At 40.8% G+C, this 11004-nt stretch overlaps 1 protein-coding gene across 1 annotated transcript in view; it reads left to right on the forward strand.

Annotated features, from left to right (window-relative positions):
* Nucleotides 1–11004, forward strand: part of B3GAT2 (beta-1,3-glucuronyltransferase 2) — a 111372-nt gene that overhangs the window by 99897 nt on the left and 471 nt on the right. The window contains exon 3 of the mRNA XM_015097680.4: nucleotides 10836–10984. Coding sequence (XP_014953166.2) covers nucleotides 10836–10984 — 149 coding nt within the window. The remainder of the gene's footprint in view (nucleotides 1–10835; nucleotides 10985–11004) is intronic.

Consider the following 11004-nt stretch of genomic DNA (forward strand, 5'->3'; position numbering starts at 1 on the left):
GAAGACAGGACGCAGATAGAGGAAAAGGATGGAACAGTACAGGCAAATGAAGACAGGACGCAGATAGACAAAAAGGATGGAATGGTATGGTACAGGCAAATGAAGACAGGACGCAAATAGAGAAAGAGAATGGAATGGTACAGGCAAATGAAGACAGGACACAAATAGAAGAAAAGGGACTACTTTACATTTGAGACATTTCATACAATTTTCATTGTAACCACAAAACATAAATGTAGAGCAGAAACAAACACAAAAAAGGAGGAACTCAGAAAAACATCCTAGATAACCACCGAACTAAAATGGCAGACAAATATAAAGAGAAAGCAACATGGAGATATAGAGCAATTAGAAACAAAAGATTAAAATGGCAGTACTAAGTCCTCATTTATTAATTACCCTATATGTAAATGAAGTGAATTCACCAGTCAAAAGACACAGTGGTTGGATGGATTAAAAATAAGACCCAAGAATATACTGCCTCCAAAAGACTCACCTCAGCTCTAAAGACAAACACAGGCTCAAAGTGAAGGAATGAAAGATAATACTCAAAGCAAAATCAGTCAAAAGAAACCAGGTGTAGCCATACTCCCATCAGCTAAACTAGTCTTCAAGCCAAAAGTGGCAAGAAGAGACAAAGATGGACAGTGTATAATGATAAAAGAAACAATTCATCAAGAAAACATAATGGGTGTGTGTGTGTGTGTGTGTATCCTAACATAGAAGCACCAGAAAATATAATTAACAAACCTAAAAATTTAACAGTAGGAGGCTTTAACTCTCCACTTACATCAGTGGGTAGATCATCCAGACAAAAAGTCAACAAGGAAAGAGCAGCCTTAAGTGAACTATTAGACCAGATGAACTTTATAAACTTATACACACTATTCCATCCAAATGTAGCAGAATGCACATTCTTCTTGAGTGCACATGGAACATTCTCAAGGAGAGATCATATGTTGGGACATGAAACAAGTCTCAATTAAGAATACTGAAATCATAACAAGCATCTTTTCTGATCAGAATGGTATGAAACTAGAAGTCAACTATAAGCAGAAAGCTGGAAAAATGACAAATATGTGGAGATTTCAGAACATGCTACTGAATGACTCTTGGGTCAATGAGGAAAGCAAGGGAGAAATTTTAAAATACCTGAAGACAAATGAAGACGAAAGTACCAAAGTCTATGGGACGCAGTAAGATAGTACCAGGAGGGAATTTTATAGCAATATAAACCTGGCTCAAGAAACAAGAAAAATTCAAACAATTTACCTTATACCTAAGTGAACAAGAAAAAGAACAGATAAAGTCCAGAGTGAGCAGAAATAAGGAGACAGTGAAGATCATAGCGTAAATAAATGAAATACAGACTTTAAAGACAATAGACGAGATCAAGGAAACTAAGAGCTGATTCTTTGAAAATGTAAAAAAAAAAAAAGCAAACCTTTAGCTAGACTCACTAAGAAAAAAGAGAAAAGGCTCAGATAAATAAACTCAAGAATGAAAGAGAAGAAACTGCAAAGAACACAACAGAAATATAAAGTATTATAAGCAAATACTATGAATAGCTGTATGTCAACACATTGGATAACCTAGGAGAGACGGATGAATTCTTGGAACCATATAACCTTCCAAGACTGGATCATGAAGAAACAGAAACTATGAGTCGGCCAATCACTAGGAAGGAGATTGAACCAGTCATTAAGAAAACAAAACTCCAGAACCAAATGGCTTCACAGGAGAATTCTACCAAAAATTCAAAGAAGATTTAATACCTGTGCTTCTCAAATTTTTCCCAAGAAACTTGAAGAGGAAGGAATGCTGCATAGCTTAATATTAATAATAATGAAGTCAACATTATCCTGTTCCCAAAACCAAAAAGAGAAACAAACAAAAATGAAAATTATAGACCAGTATCTTATTAGCATAGATGCAAAAAATCTCAACAAAATATTAGCAAACTAACTATATCAAAAGGATCATAAATCATGATCAAGTGGGATTTATTCCAAGGATACAAGAATGGTTCAGAATCTGCAAATCAATCAGCATGATACACCACCTTAACAAAATGAAAGATATATATATATATGTATATATATATATATAATCAAAAGATGCAAAAAAAGCATTTGACAAAATTCAACACCCATAGAAAAGCTCTCAATGAAATGGGTATAGAAGGAACATAAGTAACATAATATAGTATTAGAAGTCCTAGCCAGAGCTGTCAAGAAAAAGATATAGAAAAAGTAAAACGGTCACTACTTACAGATGATATGATAGCTATATATACAAAACCCTAAAGTCTCCATAAAAAAAAAAAACTATTAGAAGTAATAAATGAATAAAGTTTCAGGGTACAAAATTAGTATACAGAAATCGGTTGTGTTTCTATACACTAACAATGAATTATCAGAAGGAGAAATTAAGAAATGCCATTTATAATTTTAAAGAATACCTTGGAATAAATTTAACCAAGAAGGTAAAAGACCTGCATACTGAAAGCTATAAGACACTGATGAAAGAAACTGAAGAAGATGCAAAGAAGTGGAGTTAATGTATGCTTATGGGTTGGAAAAATTAACATTGTTAAAATCATCTGGAACAATCTACAGATTCAATGCAATCCCTATCAAAATCTCAATGACATTTTCCACAGAAAATGGATAGAACAAAAAATTCTAAAATTTATATGGATCCACAAGAGACCACCAAATAGCCAAAATAAATATATAAATAATGACAAAGAATGAAGCTGGAGGTATCATGCTCCCTGATTTCAAATTATACTATAAATCTACAGTAATCAAAATAACACAGTATTGGCAGAAAAATAGACACATAGATAAATGGAATGGAACTGAGGCCCCAGGAATAAATCCCCATGTATATGGACAATCAACACATAACAAAGAAACAAGGAACAGAAAATGGAGAAAGGGCAGTTTCTTTAATAAATGATTTTGGGAAAACTAAACAGTGACATGCAAAAGAGTGAAACTTGACCATTATCTTACACCGTATACAAAATTAACCTGGAATGGATTAAAGACATGAATGTAGGTCTGAAACTACAAGGCTCTTAGGTGAAACCTTAGCAGTACATTTTCTATATAGGTCTTAGCAATATCTTACTGGATGTGTTTCCTCTGGTAAGGAAAACAAAGGCAAAAATAAACAACTGGGACTACATCCAACTAGAAAGCTTCTGCACAGCAAAAGAAGTCATCAACAAAATGAAAAGACAACCTACCAAATGGGAGATGAGATCTGTAAATCATATATCTGATAAGGCACTAATATCCAAAATATGTGAAGAACTCATACAGCTCAAGAACAACAACAACAAAATCCTGATTAAAAATTGGGCAGAAGATCTGAATACTTTTCCAAAGTAGACACACAGGTGACCACAGGTACACAAAAAGACATTAAACATCACTAATTATTAGGGAAATGCAAATCAAAAGCACAATGAGATACCATCTCACGCCCGTTAGAATGGCTGTCACCAAAAGGGCAAGAAAAACAAGTGTTGGAAAGGATATGGAGAAAAGGGTGCACACCCACACTGTCGGTGGGAATGTAAATTGGCACAGCTACCAAAGCAACTACGGTATGCAAAATAGAATGGAAATTTCTAAAAAAAAATTAAGAATAATTAACTTCTACCTATTCTACTTCTGGATATTTATCCAAGGAACACAAAAACACCAAAGAAACATACACAACCCTGTGTTCACGGCAGTATTATTTACAATAGCCAAGATATAGAAATAGCCCAAGTGCCCCTCAGTGAATGAATGGATAAAGAAGACGTGGTAAACACACACAATAGACTCCGCTATTTAAAAACTTTTTAAAAAGATGAAATCCTGCCATTTGTGACAACATGGGATGGACTTTGAGGGTTATTAAGTGAAATAAGTCAGGTAAAGACATTTAATATGGTATGATTTCACTCATGTGTGTGGAATCTAAAAATACACAAATGAACCAAATGAAAGAAACACACAGATATAGAGAACAGAGTAGTGGTTCCAGAGAGGAAGGTAGACAGAAGGCCAAATGGGTAAAGAGGGTCAGCTTTTTGTAATGGTCACACTGTAGTGTATACAGAAGTTGAAATATAATGTTGTACACATGAAACACGTTTTTAGTGATTCCATTATATACATATATATTTTCATTCTACATTCTCTTCCAGATAAGTTATTATAAAATATTGAGTACAGTTCCCTGCACCATACAGTAGATCCTTGTTAGTTATGTATTATATATATAGGAGTGAAGAAAATGAAAGTGAAGTCGCTCAGTCGTGTCCGACTCTTCGAGACCCCATGGACTATATTCTACCAGGCTCCTCTGTCCATGGAATTTTCCAGGCAAGAGTACTGGAGTGGGTTGTCATTTCCTTCTCCAGAGGATCTTCCCGATGCAGGGATTGAACCTGGGTCTCCTGCACTGCAGGCAGACGCTTTACCCTCTGAGCCACCAGGGAAGAGTACATATATGTTAATCCCAAACTCCTAATTTATCTTCCCTCTTTCCTCTTTGGTAACCATAAGTTGGTTTTCTATGCCCATGAGTCAGATTCTCATTTTGTAAATAAGTTCATTTGTATCATATTTTGATTCCACATAGAGGTGATATCATGCTATTTGTCTGCTCTGTCTGGCTTGACTGACTTAGTCTGATAATCTCTAGGTCCATCCATGTGCAGAAAAAGTCATTATCTCCTCCTCTTTATGACTAATACGCCATTGTATATATGTACCACGTCTTCTTTATCCATTCCTCTGTTGATGGACATCGAGGTTGCTTCCATGCCTTGGCTATTATAAATAGTGCTGCTCTGAACACTGGGGTCACAGAATCGGATGCAACTGAGCAACTAAGCAAGAACAGCAACAATGGGGTCGGGGGGAGGCATATATATTCTCAAATCATAGTTTTCTCCAGGTATATGCTCACGAGTGGGATTGCTGGATCTTATGGTAATGTAACATCATAAACCAATATTACCTCAATACAAAGATTTTACAAATGTTTAGTGCTTTAAAAAAACTACTTATTTGGCTGTTCGAGTCGTGGCTGCAGCATGCAGAATCTTCATCTTGGCTTGTGAAACCTTTGTTGCATCATGCAGGGTCTTTTGTCGAAGTGCACGATTCTTTAGTTGTAGTGCACGGGCTTAGGTGCTTCTTAGCATGTGGGATCTTAGTTCCCCTACCAAGGACTGAACCTGCTGCATCCTCTACATCGCAAGGCAGATTCTTAGCCACTAGACCACTAAGGGAGTCTCTAGTGCTTTTAAAACAATTTTTTATCTACATACTGCTTTAGATGCATCTCACAAATTTTGATGTTTTTGTTTTCAGTTTACTTTTTTTCATTCTTTTTTCTTTTGATTTGTACTTAGAATTATGTGGTTTAGTTTCCAGATATTTAGATTTTCCAGATATCTGTATATATTGATTTCTATTTTGATTTCACTGTGGTTAGGGAAATATTTGGGGCAATTTGCATTCTTCTAAATTAAGACTTGACTTATGGCCCAGACTAAGTACGCCAAGGCTGTATATTGTCACCCTGCTTAACTTATATGCAGGGTACATCATGAGAAATGCTGGACTGGAAGAAACACAAGCTGAAACCAAGATTGCTGGGAGAAATATTAATAACCTCAGATATGCAGATGACACCACCCTTATGGCAGAAAGTGAAGAGGAACTCAAAAGCCTCTTGATGAAAGTGAAAGTGGAGAGTGAAAAAGTTGGCTTAAAGCTCAACATTCAGAAAACGAAGATAATGGCATCCGGTCCCATTACTTCATGGGAAATAGATGGGGAAACAGTGGAAACAGTGTCAGACTTTATTTTTGGGGCTCCAAAATCACTGCAGATGGTGACTGCAGCCATGAAATTAAAAGACGCTTACTCCTTGCAAGAAAAGTTATGACCAACCTAAATGGCATATTCAAAAGCAGAGACATTACTTTGCCGACTAAGGTCCGTCTAGTCAAGGCTATGGTTTTTCCTGTGATCATGTATGAATGTGAGAGTTGGACTGTGATGAAGGCTGAGCGCCGAAGAATTGATGCTTTTCAACTGTGGTGTTGGAGAAGACTCTTGAGAGTCCCCTTGGACTGCAAGGAGATCCAACCAGTCCATTCTGGAGGAGATCAGCCCTGGGATTTCTTTGGAAGGAATGATGCTAAAGCTGAAACTCCAGTACTTTGGACACCTCATGCGAAGAGTTGACTCATTGGAAAAGACTTTGATGCTGGGAGGGATTGGGGGCAGGAGAAGGGGACGACAGAGGATGAGATGGCTGGGTGGTATCACTGACTCGATGGACGCTGAGTCTGGGTGAACCCCAGGAGTTGATGATGGACAGGGAGGCCTGGCGTGCTGCGATTCATGGGGTTGCAAAGAGTCGGACACGACTGAGCGACTGAACTGAAGGCCTATTTTAATAATATCCCATGTGCACTTGAAAACAAAGTGTATTCTGCTATGTTGGGTGGGTGGCTCAGCTGGTAAAGAATCGCCTGCAATGAAGGAGACCTTGGTTTGATTCCTGGGTGGGGAAGTCCCCCTGAAGAAGGGATAGGCTGCCCACTCCAGTATTCTTGAGCTTCCCTGGTGGCTCAGCTGGCAAAAAATCCACCTGAAACGCGGGAGACCTGGGTTTGATCCCTGGGTTGGGAAGATCCCCTGGGGTCACAAAGAGTCAGACACGACTAAGCAGAATTTACTAACTGACAAATTTAAGGTCAAGTTGGTTGACAGTGTTAAGTCTTAAATATTCTTTCCTTTTTCAAATTTAGAAACATTTCAGTTGCTATTTCTTCAAATCTCTTTTCTTCTATCCCCTGCTCCCACCTTTCATTCTGTTTCCATGACTTGTGTGTGTGTGTGTGTGTGTGTGTGTGTGTGTGTGTGTGTGTGCACGCGCATTGGTGTTTTTCCTTTTGTTTCCTTTGGGAGGTTTCTATTATTATCTTTTATTCTGCAGTGTCTTATGTGAATCTCACCTAGTGTATTTTTCATCTCAGACATTGTATTTCATCAGAGTGAGCTCACTTTGTTCTACTTGGCATGTTTAACCTTTCCCCTACCTTTTTGAACGTCTTACCTGTCTTTATGTTTTAGTATCCTTGTTCTATACTTCTATCATCGGTGCCATTTCTGCTGACTGAGTATGGGATTATGATTTCCTGCTTCTTTGCTCATCTGGTCATTTTTGTATCTGAGGCATTTAAAAGTTGGTTGCTAGGTACTAGAAAAAAATGTTATTTATAATAGATTGTATTTATATATACTTTTACATACATACACACGTATGTAAAATAAATGTATATATAAATATTTTACATACATCTATACACACACACGGGCTTCCCTGGTGGCTCAGGCAATAAAGCATCTGCCTGCAATGCCTGAGACTTGGGTTCAATCCCTGGGTCAGGAAGATCCCCTGGGTCAAGAAATGACACCTCACTCCAGTATTCTCACCTGGAAAATTCGATGGACGGAGAAGTCTGGTAGGATACAGTCCACATGATGGCAAAGAGTCAGACATGACCGAGCAACTTCACACACAAAAAAACAAAAGATACACACCCATATGTAACTATACACACATGGATGTGTATATAATTATGTGTTTGTAGGTTATATAAGTAATTCACTATTAGCTTTTTCTCTGGGATACAATTAAGTTACTTAGAAACTGTCTCTTTTCCAGGCTTACCTTGAGGTATGTACGCAAAACCAGCTCAGGCTTCCTTTTAGCACTTGTTTGGCCTCACGGTGGACCAGCAGCTGTGCAAGCACTCTCCTGGGTGCCCCGCTGTTGCCCGCTGCACCCTGGCTGTGGGGCATGTGGCCAGGCCAGCCCCGGAGGCCTCCAGGGACTGACCTGCCTCTTTCCAGTGGTTGCTGTCCTGGCCTCAGGGCATCTCAGTAGCATCTGCTGAGCAGACCCAGTGGGATTGGCAGCAAGCACTCTGCAGACAGCCACACTCCTGCTCCCCAGGGTGATGCCCCATGACTTCCAAGTGTCTTGTCCTCCCCGAATTCTCAGCTCTGTTCCTCACTTCAGAGGCAGCAGAGCTGTGTGCATTCCCCTCCCCGGCTTGTAGCCTTGAAACACGCTTCAAGCAGGAATCTGGGGCTCACAATTGTCTCTCTTCTTGGAGATCTGTCCTGTGCACCTCTTTTCCAATGTCTGGAAACTACTTTTTCAAACATTTTGTCTGGTTTTTATGGCAACAGAGAAAATCCAGCCCTCGTGGCTTTAGCCGTATTATCTGTAGGTGGTGAACACACGCTGGGCCAGCCGGTGCTTCTGACTGGGAGGGACTAGACCCCCTGCCCTATTCCATCTGTGGAAACCAGAAGATCCCGCTCTGTGAAAGGGTACAACCAGCGTTCATTTGCACTTCATTTTTTACCCAACTGACCAGAATAGAGAGTTCTACTCCCGTGATTTTTGTAAGGCTCCTAGAGCCTCAGAAGCTTCTGAAAAACATTTTTAAAGCTAACTTATTTCAATTTCACTGACAAAAAGGAAGGGTACATACTTGAGGCATAAATACTTGGAAATGAAGAAAACTGTTGGAAGCAATGTTTAGGATGCTTGCTCTACTTTCAGAGGGTGCGTCCTCACTCTGACGTTCACAGCAAGTTGAGACGATGCCCAGGGCTTGGCCTGATCACCGAGTTGTTCCTGGTGCTGCTGTGATCACTTCCTTTGGAGAGCTCACCGAGCAAGGCCTGGCAAAGGGGGGAGGGGCCTGAACTGCCCCCCAACCCACACCCCACACTCCAGTGGGGTCAGGACAGGGCCTTGCAGCAAAGCAGTGTGTAGTTTTCCTCTGGCCGACCTCTGCCTGAGAGGTGGACTCTGCCTCATAACTGCTGTTAAGAGCCTGCAGGATATTCCCAAGCTAAGGAAATCAAGAAAACACTGAATCCTCCAGTGGTCACGATGATGAACGTGTTAGTAAGCGAAAATGAAGGGGAACAGATCAAAGTGGCATCATATAATGACTTCAGCACAATTGGGATTTTTTTTTTTTTTTAATGAGAATGAGGAAATAAAATCAGTACCTTGAAGCCATGTGAGAAATACACCAGGAGCTTCAGCCTGCTTGAGAAGAGCAGATGCTGAATTAGGAAAAGAGGATGAAGCTTATTGAAAAGACATTTAGAAAACCAGAAACCTTTTAACTCTTACTCTTGAGTTGACCGAGTAGAAATCACTCTATTGTGTCAATTTGAACCTTTGGCTTTTGGGGGACCCATGGCTGTTGGAGTTACATCTGAGGAAGGCTTCAGACTTGTTAGCAAAGTGGGGTGAAACGCAGGTGGCCTATGCCATCTCCTCTCATCATATTAATAATATTTACAATGGAATTTACATTTACGCGTTCTAGGGTCCTTTGAATGGAGCTGTGCAGTTAGTGGGGTCTTTCTGTTCCCTAATTTCACATCAGACATGAGCGGAGAGGGTGTCACGCCTCTCGTGGATGAGGAAATGGGCGAGTTTCAGAATCGAGAAAGGCTGAGTGGCTGGGCCAGTTCTCAGCCACAAGGACCCACAGGAAATGGAGGCTGCTGACTGCATTCTCCCAGGACACGCTGTCCCTGCGGGACTGGTGGATACACTGGGCCGGTCCTGGGATGACTATAATTTGCAATCAACTCCTTGTTCTGTCCCACTCAGGCCCTCTGTACCGGCCTGAGTCTGTAGGTGGCACAGTGGTGTCTCCCCAAAAGGCAGCGGGGCTAGAAGCACGGGTCGGGCCAGGCCGGCGCCTGCAGAGGTTGAGAGGATGCTGCTGGGTGTTCTCACAGCTCCCCCACAGCTGACTGCAGTCATCCCATACTTGGCTAACTATCCTTTTGCAAAAGGCAGCATAAATCAATTCAGTTCGTGTAAGGAAGGGCAAAAACTTGCTAAGAAAACGTTCCTGGGGATTGGTCCTCCGAACTGTAGAAGGTGCCTGGCTTTACAGACAGCTTAGGAATGAGGAGCAGAGGTCGGGCGTCAGACATCTAACAATCATGATGTCTGTGACGGCTGCTTGCAGACATGCCTTGTGGCACACTTAATGGCTGAGCTTTTAATACTGAGTTTGTTAAACTACAGATTAGATAGTAATCACTTTTCATTAAAGCCAAACCACTTAAGGAAATTGACACCAATTTGTTTCCCTGAAAAATGAAATACAGAAACCAAATTTATCAATGGCCTGATATCTCCTGAACTGACTTACAGCCCTGACCCCCTTCAGATGGAAATGACTAATATAGAGTATTTATTTCCCAGCTAACTGACTTGATTATGTTGCTCAGTCTTCTGACCGCAAGGGCCATCAGAGCAGTGCTGGCTTTGGGAGGGACACAGGGAGGTATCAGAGGTCACACAGGATAGGGACTCCCCCAGGGACAGGCAGTCTGTGTGGTTTTCAGCTGCGTTCAGGCCTCAGTCATTCCCACAGGGTAAAAGTGGAGGTATGACGACCTCTATGAATTGTACCCTCTATCTTATCAACAGACCAGACTTCATACTTTATAGCTGGCCCTCCCCAACCCCGGCACAGACCCTGATAGGGGCAGCGGACTCTGGTGCAATAGCAGGCTGTCCTTCTGAGACTGTCACACAGGTAATGCTCTGGTTCAACTCTGTGAACCAAGACCTGGCTCAAAACAGGTCCTGAAAACACAAGCTCTGACGTGACCAGAATCTTATATATATAATATATATATTTTTTAAGTACACCAAGATCTTAAACTTTTTTTTTAACCTTTCTTACAAAGGATTTGCTGTAAGCCTTCAGGTCATCTTGTCCAACCCCAAAGCTGTATTCAAGCGCCGTGGGTCCCAGCCCGGGATGCAGGAATCTGACTTTTTGAGGCAGATCACGACTGTTGAAGAACTGGAACCAAAAGCAAATAACTGCACCAAGGTACTCCCTTCACCTGTGCA

This window comes from Ovis aries, chromosome 9, assembly GCF_016772045.2.
Source record: "Ovis aries strain OAR_USU_Benz2616 breed Rambouillet chromosome 9, ARS-UI_Ramb_v3.0, whole genome shotgun sequence".
NCBI classification, from domain to species: domain Eukaryota; kingdom Metazoa; phylum Chordata; class Mammalia; order Artiodactyla; family Bovidae; genus Ovis; species Ovis aries.